The sequence below is a fragment of the Delphinus delphis genome, chromosome X (assembly GCF_949987515.2).
Source record: "Delphinus delphis chromosome X, mDelDel1.2, whole genome shotgun sequence".
NCBI classification, from domain to species: Eukaryota; Metazoa; Chordata; class Mammalia; order Artiodactyla; family Delphinidae; genus Delphinus; species Delphinus delphis.
The window spans coordinates 35,563,124-35,584,453 of NC_082704.1; the positions used below are offsets into that span (position 1 = coordinate 35,563,124).

Here is a 21,330-nt window from a genome sequence, read left to right on the forward strand (position 1 = left end):
TGAAGAAGAGAAGATACAGTTCCTTGACTGAAGCAATAGCATGACGTGAGATAATGACAAAATAAGGTTCAAAGTGTGGTTCTTCCTTGACTTGTTTATTTTTGACCAAGCAGCATTCAGGAGAGGTGGTGCTATGGAAACTCCTTCTGCTCTTGACCAAAATCCAGCCTCATTTCCCATGCAGAGCTTCCAATACAGAAAGCCGTGCCAGGCTGCCCAGGTTCCAGTCTGTTCTGAGGAATTCCCAAGGCCTGGCATGATTCCCTGTTGGTAGCAGTCCAGCTGCCTGGCAGCTAAGCCCCATCTTAGTACATCTTAGTACATCTTTGTACTGAAGGAAGGTGAAGTTGCAGCACCCTGTGTAGCCCATCTCTTCACGTTTGATCCCTTTGGTTTCAGCTTGGATCCTATTAAAACATCGATCTTTTGGGGAGGGGTAACACTGAGCTGTCATCAGCCACCTACACCTGAGTATAATGAACAGCGATGGCAGCAGAGGCGATGGGGCAAAGGGAGTGGGCAAGGAGCCAGAGTTTGACAGCATCCTTGACTTCTCTCGCTGTGGAGCTTGGAGTAGCTGAGAGTCCTGTGGCTGACTTGATCCCTTCTTTCTCTTTGAACAGGGCCACCCTGGACAGCCAGGACCCAGAGGCCCACCTGGCCTGGATGGCTGTAATGGAACTCAAGGAGCTGTTGGATTTCCAGGCCCTGATGGCTATCCCGGGCTTCTCGGACCACCCGTATGCTGTCAGATCTTTGTACATTATTTCAAATGTCTTTGCTTGCCTCCAAGTGTGCCCTATCTTCTGCTTCTCTGGAGAGCTCGTTAAGTAGCCGAGGGGCAACCACTGCAGACCCTTGTCCAATGCAGGAGTCTCTGCTGGTAGCATCACGACATTAAAAGTCTAAAGAAGAATACCAGTTTCAGGGAAGTGTACACATGCTGCACTACTTAGGGTTTGGTTTTTTTTAATGATGCTTTTAGAGTTGGCAAGATTATGAAAAGACTGTAGTAAATTTTAGAGCAAAGTACACACTTGGGCTATTTGACATTTTCCCACATTAGACGATATGGGGAGATGCCGTACTTGGAAGGCTTACATGGGATCATGGGAGCACTAACAGTGACCCAAAGGGCTTGGCAAGCTTGGTCTCTACCAGCGATTCTTAACCAGCGGCGATTTTGCCCTGGCCCCACCCCCGGGGACATTTGACAGTTATTATTGACACTTTTGGTCTTCATAACTGGGGGTGTGCGACTGGCACAGGATAGCCCCCCATCACAACATCAAGGAATCATCTGTCCCAAAGTATCAATAGTGAGAAATGGTTGAGAAATCCTGCTCTACACTGACGTAGTTTTCCCTCTTCCCACCCGCTCCCCACATCACAACCCTCAGTTCTGGGATTGTTAAGACGTTTATTGGATCTTGGTGTCATCACTTTTATTTCATTCCATTCATCCAGATAGAGCTCAAATATTGGGATCTAAAAGATCTCTAGGGCTTTCCGGGTGGCGCAGTGGTTGAGAGTCCACCTGCCGATGCAGGGGACGCGGGTTCATGCCCCGGTCCGGGAAGATCCCACATGCCGCGGAACGGCTGGGCCCGTGAGCCATGGCCACTGGGCCTGCGCATCCGGAGCCTGTGCTCTGCAACGGGAGAGGCCACAACAGTGAGAGGCCCGCATACGGCAAAAAAAAAAATAAAAAAATAAAAATAAAAAAAGATCTCTAAAAGATACCATGCCCTTGCAAGGCTACTTTTATGAGTGGCTGGAAAGAGAAAAATAACACATTTCAAGCCCATTCTCAACCTCATTTGAAATAATCTAAGAGAGTAAGGGTGCTGATGTGATACATTTAGCTAGAAATTACACGATCTGTTGGACTCCATAGCTACGTGAATTAATTGGCGTTTTACTGGAAGAGAATTGCCTTCAGTGACCAAGTTGTGGGTGTGAGTGCATACGTGAGAAGGTGAGACGGAGGAAGCACAAGCGCCAGATTGGCATAAGGACCTTCACAACTAAGGACCAAACCAATATGCAGCAGGGAGTGGGGGAGAAAGATGTATTACCAACATAGTATGAGCTGGTTGAGTCACAGAGGCCTCCAAACACTGCCATGGCAACAGGGGAGGAAAACAGATCACATCTGTGTTAAGACAATGGAAATCCAGCAAAGTAAGGAATCACTGCCCCCAAGAGGGAGAAAAGGAATTTTGAGGTAATAAACAGCCCCTGACAGCCAAAGGACCAGGGTAAAACCTAGTCCTGTCCCTAAACCTCTCCTTAAGCCTGAATAGGAACTTGGGTGTGTATTTTACTAAGCTGAACCTTACTAACCCTGCCGAATACTGAATGGATACCCTTTGAATCTTCTTTGATGAAAGTAGCGGCCGTGAGAATAAGGGGAAATTGGAAGTGTTAGGCAAGAAGCTGGTTTGCGCTTCTGGAACCACATTGTACTTTTATTATACCTATGGACCTTGAACTCAGGAATCCATCGTTCAATCAACGCTTCAGTCCCCAGAGCTTAGCCCTACCCCCAACACTAATCCCAACTTCCGCTTAGGTATAGGGATATTGATTTTCCCCAGGAGGCCAACATCTAGCAGACATTAGGTGGCATCTGCCACTGAAAGTCTGGCTGACTGGATGGGTTGGGCATACTTTGAACTGTTTTCCATGTTAACAGTGAGACACACCAGCCTCTTAGACAGGTGTAGAAACTGAAGTTGTATGGTAGAAGCACAGGATGGAGATGGTTTTGTAGCTATATCTTAGACCAGGCGTCTGCAAACTGGCCCATGGGACCCTTGTCCCATGGCTTGTTTTTCCATTTTTAAAAGACTGTGAAGAAAAACAGAAGAACATGAAACAGAGCACAGATATGGCCCACACAGCCTATATTATTTACTATCTGGCTCTCTACAGAAAAAGTCCACTAACCTCTGTCCTAGACCTAGTCCCTGTCAGTGACTTGTACCTGTGAGATATGGAGCAGGTGAGCTATAGGCTTATAAACGGCATGTGTATTATATGTGGATGTTCAGATTGGTACTCTGAATAGATTCAAAGTCTACTTTCTAATCCCTTTACAGACTTCTGACTTGGAGGCTGGGGGAGCAGGCATGCAGCTCTGAGACACAGCACAGTTCAGGGGATGTACTTTGCCCCTTTAGCATGGCCAACTCTGCCATAGACTAAGCCACATGGTTTCAGGCTCTTGCTTTTCCATCCTCTGTCTGATCAGATCACACTATTAACAATACTGTGTGTGTGTGTGTGTGTGTGTGTGCGCGCGCGCGCGTGCGCGTGCGTGCGTGCATTTTTTCACAAAATTTTCTTATTTTGCTCAGGGGCTTCCTGGTCAGAAAGGCTCTAAAGGTGAACCTATCCTTGCCCAAGATAGTTTCAAAGGAATGAAGGTAAGAGCCTCTAAGGCAGACAGCTGAGTAGGCTATAAGCTGAGTTCCCCGGGATGGAGCCCCACATCCAATGAAAACATTTCCAGAACTAGCATCTGTGTCTCTATTTAAGGAGCAGACCAAGCTGGATTTTAAAAGAATCCAGAGCTTTTTGTGGTGGAAACATTGACAAATGTTTGCAACCATACTGTCAAAAAGATTTGCTTTGTAAGATCTAGGCCAAAAATAGGGGACAGATCAGCAAACAAGCTGTTTGCATGGGTGTCATTTTCCTTGACAAGCCGAGACATTTCCTGGAGGCAGATACCTTCTGTCTACTACAGAATCTTTGATGTCTGCATACCTTGGTTTGAAGCCATGTATGTCTCTGCCCATCTTAACATGGCCACCAGCCCAGGATCATGGCTCCGCCCTTTTCTGTGCCTGCATACCAGCCATCACCCTCGCTGGGCCCCTGGCTATCTACGAAAGTTGCCCATCAACCCTACAGCTGGCTGGAAACGTTCATCTCTTCCTGGAATTGACAAGAACCTTTTGTATTCTTGTGGCTGTATTCTTGATGTATGCTGCCTGGTATCCTGTGGGCCTTCAGTAAACTCTGGTGCCAAATGACTGACCCTAATCCCTTGCAGAGTGGGAAGGGAGCCCATCATTTCCCTGGGAGCAGACGGGAATCTATGTGTGCAACATCTGAGGGGAAGATGCGCCCGAGCTCACTCAGCTGAAGATGGCATCTTTCTGTCTTCCACCCATGCACAGAGCCAGAAATATTGGAAATCACTTTGGAAGGCAGTGATGGGTGTGGGTAGCTGAGAACTGAAGAAGGTACAGGGTTTGGGTTCTTGGCTATAGAAGCCATAGCTGAAGATGGAATGTTAGACTTGGAAAGGACCTCATGATTGTCAGATTCATGTTGCTCATGTTACAGATAGAAAAACTGAGGTAGCCTGAGGCTATGTGACTCGCTCACAGGCACAAGCCAGGTTCCCAAAGAGCTAAAACCCAGGCAGTGCTCTTCCCAGGTTGCAGAGAGCTGATTTTTCACTATAAGCCAAGCGGGGTAAGACTAGCAGGTGTCAGAATGTGACCATTGTTGTAGCAAACATTGATTAAATGGTTTTGCCAAAAACCAAAGAGACCCTGGACCCAGCGGAACACAGCAATTTCCACAAGATGGTTATAGTACAGATTCCTATGGTGACTTAAGATGCTGCAAAGTAATTAAAACGTAATCAGAGACTACATGCTCTATTGATTCTCCCTTGAAATGTCTGATTTGCGTTGTATACATATGGGCACAGATTCTCTGGGGATGAAGGTACGCTGGAAGGTAGCTTTGCTTTCCTCCAGAAAGAGCAGGAAAATCACCAGCCCGCAGAAGCAGTTTCTAATTGATAAGTTCCTAGCAAAGGTGAAAATTAATTAATCCAAGTAAAATATGAATTCCTGTTCAACCAAGGCTATAATATTTTTCTTCTAGAGTCTAGATTTTTCTTAGGAAAAAAAAAAGTAGATGGTTGAATCTCTCCAATTCATGCATTATTTAAACACAAGACCTTGACAGAGGAGGCCCAAGCTTCAGTGATGCGTTTTTATGCCTATTGCATCTTAGGTCAGTTATCTGTGAAATACCACAAGCTTAATGTATTCATCTCTTCAATGTCCTGCCTTTGTCTGTTTCTCAGGGGGAGCCTGGGCTGCCCGGACTGGATGGAATCACTGTAAGTTGTTACCTATGTGTTGAGCTCCCAATGTTTTTCTAGTCAACAGTACCAACGACCCCTTTTCATTCCTCTCTACGGTGTTCGAAGGTCTTTGTAGAGCTTCTCAAGGACAATCCAGAGAGGTAAAGTAGAATAGATCACTCTATCGACATTTGCCAAATGAGAAAGTACTGAGAGGATGGACTGTCTGCCTCCAGTGACATGGCAGGCTGGCTTTCAGACCTCTCGGCCAGGGACCTGCATCCTCCCTGGGATGTATTAGGAAAGAATTTTGCCTGGCATTTGGCAAGCATTTATTAAGTGTTTTCTGTGTGTTCAGAGTACTGTGGGTAACATAAAAGAAGCAAAACACTCTTCTTTAAAAGGTATTCCACGTAGAAATTCTTTTTAGGGACTCAATAAGAGTGAGTCCATGAAAGGCCATGAGTTGTATTAATAAGAGCTTTGTTTTTCCTTGACTTTCCACATTGTCATCATTTTCCTTTGAAGTGGCTTCATAAAGGCCCCTTCTCTCCTCTTTTCCTGTATCGTGGTTCCTTCCTTTCTTCTTCCATTCCAGAACAGATACTGAGAAGAACAGATACTGAGCAAAGGGCTAGGAGTGATCCCTGAGACAATTCAGACACGGTCTCTGCACACACACACAGCCACCTCCCACCCCAGGATGTGAAAAACTAGTAGGAATGTGGCGTAAGGATTCCACTGACATCATCAAGAAAGAGATGCTGTCCACCTAAGGCTACATCATGAGAAATTTTCTATCTAAGAGAAGGTAGCCTCTGAAAAGTGTGGGTGACATTTAGGCTGGCTGGCAATGGGAGGAAGCTTTCTAAACAGAGAGAGTAGTGTGAGCAAGCGCACATGTAAACAGGGATGAGTGAGGACCCAGGGCATAGAGGTCTCCTAGAGTGAAACAGCATTGGCTTAGATGGTGTGTTACCTAATTCTGTAGAATAACATCCAGTGTATTTGCTGCATAACTTCTCTTAGAGATGCCTTTCCCTGCCCCCAGAAGTACAGCGTTTGTATGCATATACAGACATGATAAATAAACCACTTAGATTTGGGGAGGGGGGAGGGTTCCTGGCCGGATAAGAGTTTTGTGATCAGTAAGGAGACCACAGGTTATTAGTTACTGTCAGAGCAATGTTCTACTCTCATATATTCCTGGGGAACCTTTGAACCCCTACTTTCTCTCCCTCCTAAGTCTCAACTTCACTTAGCCTCTCCATCCCTTACCTAAGCACATATCACCTTATTCCTGCTCCCCAGCTTTAACAGGGCCATGCATTTTCCCATACCATCTTTCTCTTCAGATTTCGTTCTCTTGCTTTCAATATTGTCATCATTCATTTCAAAATATTTTCTAGTTTCCCTTCGGATTTTTTCTTTGACCCATGGAGACTTGTGGCATTTAATTTCCCCAAATTTGTGACTTTCCAGATATCTTTATATTATTGATTTCTAGTTTGATTTTATTGCAGTTAGAGAGCATATTCTGGATGATTTCAATGCTTTTATATTTGTTCAGTTTTATTTTATGGCCCAACCTATGGAACTATCTTGGTGAATGTTCCATATGTACTTGAAGAGACTATGTATTCAGCTGGTTGGGGCGAGTACTGATGTTAAAATCTTCATCTAGGAACTGTGACAGGGCGAGAGAGAGTCATGGACATATACACACTAACAAACGTAGTAAGGTAGATAGCTAGTGGGAAGCAGCCGCATGGCACAGGGATATTGGCACGGTGCTTTGTGACAGCCTGGAGGGGTGGGATAGGGAGGGTGGGAGGGAGGGAGACGCAAGAGGGAAGAGATATGGGAACATATGTATATGTATAACTGATTCACTTTGTTATAAAGCAGAAACTAACACACCATTGTAAAGCAATTGTACCCCAATAAAGATGTTAAAAAAAAAAAAGAATAAAACAGGAGATATCAGTACAGACCCTGCAGGCAGCAAAAAAAAAAAAAAAAAAAAAAAAAATCTCCATCTAGAATCATGAATTTATCTATTTCTTCCCTCCCTCAGTAATTAATAGAACAACTAAACAAAATATAAACAGACCTAATGGATCTTCTTTGTCCTCACTGATTTTTTAATCTATTTCTCCTTACAGTTCCATCAGTCTTTGCTTCATGTATTTTGAAGCTCTGCTAATAGGTGTATACACATCTAAGATAGATATAGATATATACATTTTCTATTCCTTCCTGATTCAGTCTTGGCAGGTTGTGCATTTCTTCCAGGTTGTCCATTTTATTGGCGTATAGTTGCTTGTAGTAATCTCTCGTGATCCTTTGTATTTCTGCAGTGTCAGTTTTTACTTCTCCTTTTTCATTTCTATTTCTATTGATTTGAGTCTTCTCCCTTTTTTACTTGATGAGTCTGGCTAATGGTTTATCAACTTTGTTTATCTTCTCAAAGAACCAGCTTTTAGTTTTATTGATCTTTGCTGTTGTTTTCTTTGTTTCTATTTCAGTTATTTCTGCTCTGATCTTTATGATTTCTTTCCTTCTGCTAACTTTGGGTTTTGTGTGTTCTTCTTTCTCTAGTTCCTTTAGGTGTAAGGTTAGATTGTTTATTTGAGATTTTTCTTGTTTATTGAGGTAGGATTGTATTGCTATAAACTTCCCTCTTAGAACTGCTTTTGCTGCATCCCATAGGTTTTGGGCCATCGTGTTTTCTCAGTTTTTAACTCTCATGAATAGAGTTGCTATGAACATTCTTGTGCAATTCTTGTGGATATATTTTTTTTGAGAAACTGCCATACTTTTTTGACCTTGATAAAAACATGCCTCTCTAGGGCCCACAAGGAGCACCCGGATCTCCAGGAGCTGTGGGACCCATAGGACCACCAGGATTGCAAGTAAGAACCAGCTAAATCTACCACGTGTTCACAGCATTCACGTGAATGCTTTCCCTACCAGGCCGTGAAGTAAATGTAAGCCCGTGTAAATGTACGCCCTCCTAGCAGAGAAAGGCAACTTCCATTCTAGGAGGTTAAAGTGAAGCATGCTCTTGTAAGGAGCTATTTGTTATCTTCTTTTATCAGAGTCTCTCTGACCATCCACTCTGTGCCTCCAAAGCCTCCTAGTCTAGCTCAACCTAAAGTATAGCCCAAGGATGGCTAATACCCGGCACGTTTATTCTGACCTTCCACTCCCCTTACCCACGACAGACATTGCTAATTAATCACACCATTATCACCCACCCTGAGCACAGAGGCGGCTTCAGAATCTTTCTCAATACTTCACCTTGGAGAGCTCTTCCCACCTACCTATTTCCCATCACTGGCTATAGGAAGAGCATAGCCAGTCATCTGTGTGGTTCTGGGAAATCCACATCCCCAGATTGTTCTCTCTCCAATGTGTGAAATCCCACCACCACTGATTACTTTGGTTTACTTTCACCAAAAGTCATCATTTAAAAAGCGCTGGCCTAATGGGGAAAATGACACATGAAGTCTTCACTACCTTAGCATGAATGTGGTTATCAGGTCAACTGGGGAAATTTCAAAGGAGATTTTAAAAAAAGGAACCCAGGGAGAAGGAGCTAGAATCTGCTACACCAAAGCCAGACCACACCAAGGGGGTGGGGGACTTATCTTCAGTGACTCTCAACATGCCTAGATTCTTCGGGGCTGAAACTAAAAAGCACTCTTTCCTTTCATTTTAAATCTAGGGTCCTCCAGGCCCCCCTGGTTTCCCTGGTCCTGATGTAAGTATACTTTGTCTTGGGGCATTTGACCTCCTACCGCTAGGTACTCTAGTTTCCCCAGAGATATTCTGGTCTGGTTAAACATACTTTCTGGTAAAAAAGACTGCATTCCAATTTAAGTTCCTGGAGGTTGTTTAGTAATTGATTTTGTTTTTCCTCCCTATACCCCTGTGCCTCAGGGGAATATGGGGTTAGGTTTCCAAGGAGAGAAAGGAGTCAAGGTAAATAAATTTTGGAACATACGCTCTGCAGTCCATGTGCTCCTAGAAATGTGTCTAGCTGCACACATATGCCTGCTTGTGATAGGGCTGCATGTGCACGCCTAGGCTACTGTAGTCTTTTTCCTTCAAAATATTGTAGTCTTCCTGCTTCCTACTTGTGAAATGTACATGTCTTACAAACATACGCTCTCGAGATATATTTTCTCTTCCTTCCACCTGGGTATTTCCCTGCTGATTTGTATTATATTGTGTCACCTTCTCTTTCCTTTTCTCTGCTTCGCTTCTCTCCATCCTTCCTCCTCCTCCTCTATCTCCTCTATCTCTCCTTCTTAACCCTCTCTCATCATTCCCTTTTATTTCCCTTCCCTCATTCTCCTATTTCCCTCTATACAAACTGTATAGTGATTTAGGAGCCTTAAGGGAGACTGGGAGCTTGCCCTCCCCATCCTTGGTGGCTGCCTCTTGTAGATTGCACTGTCTTCAAGGAGCAAATCCAGTCTTCAGTGTTCCAACACGGACTTCACTGCCTCTGCTTGTGCTCTTGGCAATGATTGGACCAATTAGAGTCTGATCACTATTGCCAAGAGGTAGCCATTTACCTTGCTCAAATCCTTTTTTGCTTTCTTCTAAACACCCTTTCATGCATGACCATGGCAACCGTGAACCTGCCATTTACTTTCATCCATCTTGTTTCCTCTCTCTGCAGTACTGGTACAAAATGCATCTGGTCAGGCTTATAATTCTTTTCACCCCTTGAGACTGGTAGCTTTGTTTCCTCATTGATGCAAGGGTGAGGGTGAAGAGACTAAAGTCATGGACAGTTGATTTGTGAATTACATCCTGAGGACAAACCTACCCTCCGGAGAAATATCTGTGTGGTGTCTGCTTTGCTTAATGTTTCCATTGATCTTACAGGGGGATGTTGGCCTGCCTGGCCCTGCAGGACCCCCACCATCTACTGGGGAACTGGAATTCATGGGATTTCCCAAAGGGAAGAAAGGATCCAAGGTAGTGAACATTTGAGAACAAGAAGTTAATAAGCCTTTTCCTATTAATACCAGAGTTCAACTCTAATAACCGGAGTATACTGGAAGGATAGAGGGTTCTGTGTAATACGGATATGAGCTTAACTGGGTTTCTGAATATTCGTTCAAGTGCTATTTTCTGTGTTTGTTTTGCAGATTCAGTTATCAAAATGCTGAATAACTTAAAACAAACATTGAATAGTTGGGTTTTTTTCCTCCTAACTACCAACCCTGTCAATACTTATGTTGTCCCCAAAGCACTGTGACAGAGCAATAGGGTATAATGGTTGCTTTCAAGTTATCTGTTTAAAGAAACTATTTGCCCTCAGAAGATGACCCTGCAAATAGTGTACGCTGTCACCAAGTGGCAGTAGATGCCCTAATTTGCCTGATCTGAACTACCAAGGCTGAAGCTGTAGACCTGTTTAACCGAGATATTTTAAAATCTGTATTTTGATATGAATGTACACGTGGTTGTATTTGAATGACTGTTTGCTGTTAAGGTGTGCAGATATCTTTCAATAACCTGACTTCCCTTCCTTCCTGGGGATTCCTTAAGTTTTGTGATCCTGCACCTGTGGTCAAGGGACCCAGGCAGGGGAAGGTGTTTAGTCTCATTTCTTTAATTCTGTCTTTGTGGAAGCAACAGCTCCGGGCCTTCTCCAGGTTTACAGGAAGTAATTATTGAGTTGGGAACAGTTTGGGAGCATATGAAAAATTGCCTGCCTCCCTAATCTTTCCCAAACCTTAGGGAGCCCTTTCATGGCACTTATAGATAAATTAGCATATCAAGGAAAGAGATTAGAGTATTATGTTTCCCTTTGCAAACTGTAATTGTTACTCTTTTCCCAAAACCATTGGTGTCTTTGCAGCCAGTAATTTGCTAGAGGAAATCGCACTGAACAGCTTCTTCGGCTAGAAAGAAAGCAGATGATCATCTTTTCTATCTCCCAATTAGCCTGAGCATTTGAGACTCTGTTTTGGATAGTTTTCTTTGCCTGTCATGGACTTTGGTCCTTTCCACACTACTAAGGGCTCCGTAAACTAAGACATCCTGGTGTAGTTACTAGTTGTGGAGACTAGGCAATCTGCACCAGCCTCTGGTGTCCCAATTGGGATACCCTATGGTTTCCCACTGCCCAGCCCAAGTAACTCAAGGGAACTATCTCCTTTATGTTCACTACTTCCTGCTGCTACTCACTAAGCTTTGGTTGATTTTCCAGGGTGAACCAGGGCTTCAGGGCTTCCCAGGAATAAGTGGTCCTCCAGGTCTCCCGGTAAGTCTCCCTATTTGGTCAACATGTATTCAAGGATCTGATTGGACAAAAGCTATACCAATAGAAAGCTAACAGGAGGACCTCCTTCCTATGGTTATTGTAGAGAATTTCACCATCTTCATTGTTAGAAGGCATTTAAGGAAATGTCTTGTTTCTCAAACCCATGGGGACATTAGGTTCTTTATGAGACTATACAGCTTAGAGGTTATAATCTCAAGCTCTAGAGTTAAAACAGACCTAGGCTTGACTTCTGATTTCAGCAGTTTCTAGCTGTGTAACCTTGGACAGGTTTCTTAACTTTTCTGAGCCTCAGTTTCCTAACCTACCAAAAAAGGGATAATAATGGGGTGCTTATGAGAATTAAATGAGATAATATGCATGAAAAGGGCTTAATAAATGCCTGGCACGTATCAATTGTTGAGTAAATGGTAGTTACTGTTAATGATCCTATTTTCACTTTCCTATGTGCCCTTGTATCTTAGATTCTTTCACCCAACAAATACTTTTTGAGGGCCCCTATTTGCCAGGCCTTCTGCTGGACTCTAAGGCTGCAACAGCAACTAACAGTCAGATAAGTAAAAGTCCCTGTCCTTGAGGAAAGTGCATTCTAATTGGGGGGGGGGGGGATGAGGGAGGGGAGAGAATCAACAAGTAAACAAATGAAGGAGAACAGGTTCATATATTGGTAAGTGATACACAGAAGACAAAAAAAGGGTAAAAGTGTTGGAGTGTGGATGGGTAATGGGATGGGCACCTTTGGACAGAGTGGTCAAGAAGGGCCTCTCTGAGGGATCGCTTATTATGAGGGAGCGAGTCATGTGGAAGGTCGGGAAGAGTGTTTCTGGCCAAGGGAACCATAAGTGTCAACACCCTGAGGTTGGAACAAGCTCAGTGCTTTAGAGGAACAGCAAGAAGGTGAGCGGGTGGAGAAGAGAGTGAGCAAGGCCAAGAACCAGGCAGAGAGGCAGGAGCCATATCATAGAGACCTTTGTAGGTCAAATGTGGCTTTTATGTTAAACGTAATGGGAAGCCATTGGAAGGCCCTGACTTGTATTTTTAAGATCTCTCTGGTGGTAGTGGGAGTTGGGGGGCTGGGTTATGGAGGATGGGGGGAGGGGAAGGCAGCAAACAGAGGCTACTGCAACAATCCTGGTGAGGAATGGTGGTGGCTTGGACTAGGATGATGGCAGTGGAAATGGAGAGAAGTACATGGATTCAAAATGTAAAAAGTTTTAAATTTTTGTTACAGAACATTTCAAACACATACCAAGTAGGGAGAGTGGCATAATGGTCCCCCTGTGTACCCATCACCTAGTGTCAATAATTAGCAACTCACGGCCAATCTGAAGCCAACAACAGATGTAGCATTTCATTACAAATACCTCAGTATTTCTAAGAGATAAGGACTTTTTAAAAACATAATGATTTCATCACCACTAATTAATTATCAGAAATGACAATATCTGTTAAGTCAGAATTCAGGTTTATGATTGTCTCATAAATATATTTTTTTATAATTACCTGGTTTTGAATCAGAATCCAAATGACGCTCACAGATTACATTTGGTTGATATATCTCTTAAACTACAAGATATGTTTTGAAGGAGCTGATGAGATTTCCATGGATTGGGTGTAGGGGTCAGGAGGGAAATGGATGTATCAAAGATGACTAGGCCTGCCCCCGGCTTGCTGGCAAAGTGGGAAGAGATGACTCCGGTGCTTCCCTGCAGTTCTTTGAAACACTTTGGGTCTCTCCAGGTGGCCGGAAAACACAGCCAGTAGAGCCACTGGCACAGATTACTTCCACAGTGATCCCTACTACTCCATAGAGACACAGGGCCAACAGAGAACCATCTATTCAATGGCCTTGATTTTAATCAGCTCAGTATCTAATGAATCATAAAGGGAAAGAATATTCATGTTGGAGACGGGACACCTGGATTTCAGCCTCAGCCCCAGCTCTGGGCCTTCAAGTATCTGAACCTCTCTGTATATATGTCATGTGGCAATGGTCATATCTACTGTTTTGAGGCCCAACTCACAATGTTCATCAGGTTTCTTTACAAAGTATAAATCTGTGCTGTCCAATATGATAACCACTAACCACATAACAGCTACCAATCCTTTGAAATGTGGCTAGTCTGAAATGAGATGTGCTGTAAGTGTAAAATACACACCAGATTTCCAAACCTAGGTGTGAGGAAAATAATCTACATTATCTCATTAACAATTTTTACGTCGGTGTTGAAATGACAATATTTATGATGTGTTTGGTTAAATAAAATGTTGTTAAATTAACCTCACCTATTTGTTTTACTTTTTTAATGAAGCTACTAGAAAATTTAAAATAACATAGTAGTTCACATTATCTTTCGATTGGACAGCACAGACATAGAGTACTTTGCAAGTGGGCTGGGGAAGAAAGCCTGCACCTTTCTTTGTGAGCATTTCACATAAATTCTAGTCACCTCTTATCATCCCTATGATGTAAGCAAGGTGGGCTGGGTTTATATCCCTGACTGATGAGGAAACCATGGCCTGAACGGGTAAAGAGGCTTGTCCAGAGCCACTCAGCAAGTTATTAGCAGAGCTGAGGCTGAAATTCAGTTTTCTTGAATACTAGCCAACTCCAGGCTTTTTCCTCATACCATACTGCCCCCTACTGTTCACTTCATTCTTGTCATGGTGGTTGTGGATTGCGTGATCTCTGGTGCTTTGCAGTTCACTGGCTCACGCTCCCTCCCTCCTTACCATTCCCTTCCCTGTTCTACGTCAGAGGATTTCCCCTTCTGCAATTTCACCCGTTCCCTTCTGCCCTGTGAAAGAAAGACACACTGACTGACAGCAATGCACAGTGGTAAACTGCAATACCGTTTCAAGCTCAGCGTTTCCAGTGTTTCACAGTGTGCCCTGACAAATAGAAACCCCAGTTGATGGTAAAGACATCCAAGGTGGAAAAAAAAGCTTCCTTTATATGGTACAGCATCTTTTCAGAGAGTGGGAATCAAGAAACCAGAGTTCTCAGGCCACTTTGGTGTGGATTCCACATGCAACCCTGGCCAAATCCTATAACTCCTTTGCTGCTAATATCTCTATCTGCTTAATGGGAACATTTATAGGTAACTTCTGTGACTTCTGCCAGAATAGTTGTAAGAAGAAAGGTGGTGACGTGTTTGAGATGCTCTGGGCTTTTCAGAGGAAACACACTTCTCAAATCCAAAGCCCTCACGTTGGCTTTCAATTATCCACACTCACTGAGAAACAAGGCAGCGCTGAGGGTGCAAATCTCTGGGGAATCTGAAATGTTCCCTTCAACCATTTGTTTTCTTTCCATCCTAGCCCAGATCTTTGCAGGGGCTGCTGACAAGTGGCCAACCTGAGAGATTTAGACCTCACTTTCTTTCCCTTGCCCCTTCTGCAGTGACCCAGCATCCTTGCTTTTCTGGCTCAGCCCCAGCTTCACACATTTCATGACATTGTCCCAGCAGCACACTCATGTGTAGGCCACAGATGCTCCCGTGGAGATTGTCAGAGAGAGTCATATACCTCTGTGCCCTCCAAGGCACCAGCAAACGCAGGGTAAGGCAACAGGGCAGATGATGGGAGAGAGAAGGGAAGAAAGCGGTGAATCCTGAGGTACCTATTGAGTGGATCTGAGGCAACTACTGGACAGGCGGGAGTTCTCTTTCTGCTGAGCACCAGGCTTTCCAGGCACTTCAGGTAGGTCCTTCGGAGGAGGAGCCCCATCTTGACAGACTTAAGCTAAGCCCTCCCCTCCGCCCCACCCCCACCCCCACCGCAACCCGGTGCCCTGAGGGGCAGTAGCAGCAGTGTGACAGGGTCAGAGTTGACAAGGAGACTGACTTTCCTAACCTCTCAAGTCGCCCTCGCAGTGCCAAGCCAAACCGATCGCTGCAGTTTAGCCTCCAAAATGTGACCCCACAGTATGCTCATTCCCCGCCCCTCCCCCATGGCCTCCGTCCCCCTTTTCAGGCCTCAGCCTCCCTCCTGCCTTCCTGCCCTCCTTGTGCAGGTGGGCCTCGCCCCTCTCCACCGCCCTCACTGGGGCCGGGCGAGGAGCTCAGGCGGAGAGGGTGACCACCGTGCTGGCAGCCTGCCTCTCGGGCCAGCAGGCCTCTGAGGACCCAGGGCCAGAGTGTCTTTCACTCCACAGCGGGGCCTGACGCCCCCTGGTTCCAGCCTACTGTCTGCAGCTTGCCTTTTTCTCACACCCCCCTCTTCACCCTGCTGTCCGCCCCGACTCCCAGCCATGTGACTGAAGTTGAGTTTTTGCAGAGCCACTAACATCCATGAACCCAAAATACCAGGAGACCAGGGCCCTAGAGAGCAGCCTGTAAACAGCTAAGCTAGGCTCTGAGGAGGCGTTCCTGACTGTGGGTGAGAAGGGGTAAGGGAGCAGTGGGTGCTGGTCAGCTCATGATGGCGACTGACTGGGCCGGGGCCGGGGCCCAAGACATCTTGCTGGAACAGCTTGTTCAGCAGGGCCTCGTACAGGGCCTCCCTGTGCTGGGAGACAAGCTGAGCCTACAGCCCAATATCTTGCCAAGTCATTTATGTTTTATTGGCTCTAACCCCGACACACAAATTGCTTTTTAACATTTTTTTTCCTTTTTAAACTTCGTATATGTTTTTTTGCTCACCTTGTAGCTCAATCTCTCACACCCTCTCTCTGAGAAAGCAAGCGTCCAGAGGCTCTTTCTGCTTTCCGGAGAAGAAGGACAAGGGCCCCTTGTCTTTACAACTGTGGTAAAGATAGGTGGAGGCTGTGAGATGGTACCTGGACATTCTTTTCCTCACACTTTTGAACAGTTTTTTCCCTTGGTCACTGTTCCATTTAATTCAACAAGTATGTATTGGACCACCTTGTATGTGTCAGGCTACAGTAACATGCCTTGGAGGAGACAGAAGTGAATGTGATACAGACCTTCTCTCACAGACTTTCATCCGGAACCTGGCTTAGGGCTTGAAGAGTTTGGGGCAGCGTGGGCTGCCGTAGCTTCTGTGCACAGGCCAGGGAAGGCTCCGTGAAGTGTTTGACTTCAGCCGCCAATAGATACATGCCACCAGGGGGCAGCATGCCTTGGTTTCCAATTTGAGCTGCAGAACTAAGTTTGCATTCAGTTTGACACACAGGCCTTTCAAATAGAAACCCTATTCAGCATGAGGTCTGAGCAATTTGACTCCTAACTGTGGATGTAGAAAAGAGGGAAGGCAAGTAGGAGCCAAAGGCTACTTTGAGTTGGACCCTTCACAGACGTACACTGCCCTCTTCAACAACAACGACAGTAAAAACAACTCACGTTTTAAAAACAAAAGAAAGTAAAAACTTGGGCCTAGAAAACTAAGGGCTATTCAGCCAACTGTACCCACGGGAATGCTCTGAGTGTGAAAGAGGAAGAAAAAAAAACTACAAATGGGATTGGAGCAGTGCCTTTATAATTAGCTGAGCCAGGTCACATCAAGAGGACAACAGGAGGTGTGCCATAACATTTAGTGTCTTTCACAAGCTTACGTCTGAGAGAACTTCACTGCCTCCTTTACTCTCATAATAGGCCTAAATGCTATCTGCCAACATCCGTGCTCCAGGAAGTCCCATTTTAAACAGTAACGACAAAGTGACCTCGATTACATTTGCCATGAAAGACTTTATCCACTCTGGTAATGAATTCTTCTGTATCTCGGGGGCCCAGAACATGCTTGCCCTGGACCCAGAGGGGAGGAAGCTCTCTCATTCACTCTGCTTTTTGGATTTCTGCTTATTCCTAGAGAATCCCCAAGTCATGTCCGTGGCTGCAAGCCCTCACCTTCTGTGAGCAGGACAAGAGGGGTTGGTGACCATCTTGCAGTCCCTTTGAGAGTGTTCCTAAAGCCCGCACAGTTCTAGATCACGCCTAGATAGAAACACTCCTTCCCACTGAAGAGGATGTTGCAGTCATCATGTCTCCAAAGGGCAAAAGCTCTTCTCTCTAGCATCAATCCCCAAGGATTAACACAATTCTCCATTTGTGGGTCATCTTTGGCCCAAGCTCCTAGATGGTAGGAAGCAGCCTGTTCTCTTGGAAAGGGCCCTGGAATGGAAGCTAATGCCCTGACTGTCTCATTGACTCTCTAACCCATGCAAGATGCTTGGCCCTTCTGAGTGTCAGTTTCCGCATCTGTAAAATCAATGAGGTTAGATCTGTCATTATTTCTATGCTGTTAGTTCGTGTTTCCATAAATACTTGTAATAGTTTTTTGGGGAGAAGACATTACTTCTAGAACCAAAAAGAAGCCTATAATGAATGGTTCAAATTATCTTCAAGGCCTATGTGTTTCTCAGGCGGTGACGAGATGCTCAGCATGGTTGAGCTTCCCCAGTGGGACAGTGGAGCTGATTGGAAATTACCACCTTGCTTTGGATGGAGCCAGGAGACCTGTGACGAAATGAATGTTATAATCTGTGGTCTCTTTTTCCTTTAGGGTTTTGGAATTGCTGGAGAAAAAGGAGAAAAGGGAATCCCTGGTTTGCCGGGACCTAGGGTACGAACCTGGAATTTTGCTTGCCTGGATCTGTCAAGTCACCCGGTCCCTTTTGTTTTCCGTTTGCATCTCTGTTATGTAACTTGATGGCCTCCTAAGCTTCTCTTGTTTCTCTTTCTCAACCCTCGGGCAGGTCCCTAAGACCTCTTCCTCTCCCTTCTGCCACATTCCCTTGACTTAGTGGCTCCTTTGAATAAGGAATGAGGTACAGTAAGTCCCCTACATACGAACCTTCAAGTTGTGAACCTTTCAAAGATGCAAACGTATTATAAACCTACTACAGTACAGTACTATATAGCCAATTGTGTTAGTTGGGTATCTAGGCTAACTTTGTTGGACTTACGAACAAACCGGACTTACAAATGCCCTCTTGGAATGGAACTCGTTCGCATGTAGGGGACTTACTGTACTCCCTACACCAGGTGGTTCCTCAGCCCGTTTACTCTCCTTGTCCTCAACTATAATTATCTTCTGGGCTAAAGAATGACATGTCTTACTTTCATTCCATTCTATCCTGAGGGAAGGTAGGGTAGGGGCAGTTTGCAGGAATGGAAGAAAGAGGACCAAGTGCAATTTTTATAGGACAGAAACAAACCTGGGAAGTTCTAGAACATAGTGAGTAATGTTTGGAGTCAACAGTTTCCAATAATAATCTTACTTCAAGTGGAGAAATAACTGTTAGCCTCTCTGATTCCTAGCTTCAGGCACTTAGGTCTTACGTTGTTAGTAATTGGCCAACCTTAGCCTTAAAGAAGCAACACTTCAGAGAATTAATTGTCTTTTTAGCTTGGTCATGAAGTTTGTCAAGAGTCTTTTGAGTATTCTGCAATGTTCATCCATTACCCTGCCATTTCCTTCTCCACTTTCCTCTACTCCCCTGTCTTGAAAACACAAAATCACCAACAAAAAATGCACTGGGGGAGAGAGACAAGAGGCCCTCCCACAATCTATTTAAAAATCTCATGACTTGGAACTAATGCAGACTAAGTATAATACCACCCAGCCCTTCTACCCAATTCCACATAGTACTTAAAATGTTTCCATTTATTTAGCTCTTTAAAATTTCCCTGTGTGCCTATTCAGCCTGATGGATTAGTGCTTAGAAAGAAGTCATTAAGGCACGTCTAGGAACATTCTCTTACCTGGTTTTAGGAGCTGCTAAATCCTGATCTCAGTTGGAGAGCTTTGTTATGTAAGTCTAGTTGCTTTGTCTAGTATGGGCTATTAATCTTTCTAAGGTACCTCTATTCTCTTTACAGGGTCCCACGGGTTTAGAAGGAGTCCAAGGCCCTCCAGGGAGTCAGGTATTTTGGTTAATATCATTAAAGCCTCAGTGTATAAAATCCAAATCAGAAGGCCCTCTTGCTTTACTTAACATGACCATCAATGCAAAGGGAAACACTGCTTACAATTCAAATTGTCCGCCTCTCTTTGTTTGATAGAATCTCAGCCACTCACTTCTTTTGTTTTTACCCAAGAAGATGAGTGTCCAGTGTTCAGTCCTATGATGAAGTAGTACTCCTTTAACATGTTATCAGGGCCTAGCAAAGCCAGCCTGCTTGTATTCGTCTCTAGCCTCGTGGCCCTTGTACCTCCTAACATGCAAGTTGGCTACCTAAGCGCCATATTGCCTTCTGGAACATTTTACGGCTTCCAGAGTCAGGTATGATCCATATATATCCTGGAATGCCGGCCAAAATCCCTGTGCCATTTGCCCTGGCCTAATCCAAAAACCAGCCCCTCTTGTGCTCTTAGACATTCAATTCAGTTGTAACTATGTTTCTGTCACAGGGCAAGAAGGGGTCTTCAGGTTTCCCCGGGCTTAATGGATTCCCAGGAATTAAGGTAATGTTTTTAGGAAGTGAAAATCCAGGATTGAGGAGATGGAAGGGTGAAGAATTAGTATAAATGCTATTTAGTCCATTTGGGCTGCTATCACAAAATATCACAGACTGGGTGGCTTATAAAAAAAAGAGAAATTTATTTCTTATAGTTCTGGAGGCTGGAAGTCTGAGATCAGGGGGCCAGTATGGTTAGGTTCTGGTGAAGATCCTCCTCCAGCTCGCAGACTGCCTACTTCTTGCTGTGCCCTCACATGGTGGAAGGGGCAGGCTAGCTCTCTTGGGCCTCTTTTATAAGGGCACTAACAATGGTGGGAGCTCTGCCCTCATGACCTAATCACCTCCCAAAGACCTCACCTCCTAATATCGTCATCACCTTGGGCATTAGGTTTTCAACGTGAATTTTTGGGAGACACAAACATTCAGATCATAGCAAATGCCTATATGATGAAATGGAGTATTTTTTAGTATTTTGACATTTTAGATGTCACCCTTTTCACACGAAATGCATACAAGCAAATCCATCCCTACAGGGAGAAATATTTTATTATTGACATTGTTTAGAATTGCCAACTTTTGGGTTTTGTTATCGTTTTTAAATTCTCTCAAGCAATGCATCCCCTTATTGCCTGCACCTGGGGCAGACAGCTCCTACCTCCCAAGCCTGGATATGCCAGTCTGTCTGATTCTGGTACCTGAGTCTCCCTTTTGAGAGAATTAGGACTCTTTTGACTTCCTCTGCCTGACATCACCCACTAACAAGGGCCGTGACAGTAGCAGAGTCCCAAGCCTGCTGAAAGTGGGAAATAAAAGTTAAAACTCGGGCTTCCCTGGTGGCGCAGTGGTTGAGAGTCCGCCTGCCGATGCAGGGAACACGGGTTCGTGCCGCGGTCTGGGAAGATCCCACATGCCGCGGAGTGGCTGGGCCCATGAGCCGTGGCCGCTGAGCCTGCGCGTCCGGAGCCTGTGCTCCGCAACGAAAAAAGTTAAAACTCTGTTCCCTCCTTAGCACCTCTTGGGTGTAGCCATATTTTCTATTCCTGCGATATGTTTCCCAGACCCAGAAGCAGATTGTCTTGGAGTCAGGTTGCAAGATAAAATTGGGATCCCTTGTCCTTGACAGGTTCTCAGTTGAGTGTCAGGCCTCTGGGCTGCCTTGTGTCACCTTCATCTTAAATTTATTGGACTTTGAAATTAACCTATGGATTGTTTGGCCCTGGAAATCAGGGGTTACAGAAGGAGGAACCTTCCATTGTCCCAGGGAATGGTTTTGAGGGAACATAAATCTTATGTGATGAGGTCACAGAAATATTTGTGTTTAATGTATTTAATCTTTGCAGGGTGAAAAGGGTGACATTGGCCTGCCAGGCCCAGATGTTTTCATCGATACAGATGGTGCTGTGATCTCAGGTGCAACTTTTCATTGATTGGAGTGGAAAAAAAAAAAGATAGGAAGTTGACTTCTATATCCCCTGTAATTGTTAAGAGGATACTTTGTCAGCCACTGGATTGCTGCTAAACCCGATCCCCACAAGGGCCACTCG

The 21,330-nt window shown here is 44.7% G+C and overlaps 1 protein-coding gene across 1 annotated transcript in view; it reads left to right on the forward strand.

Moving 5' to 3' along the window:
- COL4A6 (collagen type IV alpha 6 chain) overlaps positions 1–21,330 on the forward strand; it is a 159,511-nt gene that overhangs the window by 99,381 nt on the left and 38,800 nt on the right. The window contains exons 5-16 of the mRNA XM_069540335.1: positions 624–740; positions 3,363–3,431; positions 5,117–5,152; positions 7,969–8,031; positions 8,847–8,882; positions 9,062–9,103; positions 10,019–10,111; positions 11,352–11,405; positions 17,886–17,945; positions 19,205–19,249; positions 19,737–19,790; positions 21,127–21,196. Of these exons, the coding sequence (XP_069396436.1) occupies positions 624–740; positions 3,363–3,431; positions 5,117–5,152; positions 7,969–8,031; positions 8,847–8,882; positions 9,062–9,103; positions 10,019–10,111; positions 11,352–11,405; positions 17,886–17,945; positions 19,205–19,249; positions 19,737–19,790; positions 21,127–21,196 (739 nt within the window). The remainder of the gene's footprint in view (positions 1–623; positions 741–3,362; positions 3,432–5,116; positions 5,153–7,968; positions 8,032–8,846; positions 8,883–9,061; positions 9,104–10,018; positions 10,112–11,351; positions 11,406–17,885; positions 17,946–19,204; positions 19,250–19,736; positions 19,791–21,126; positions 21,197–21,330) is intronic.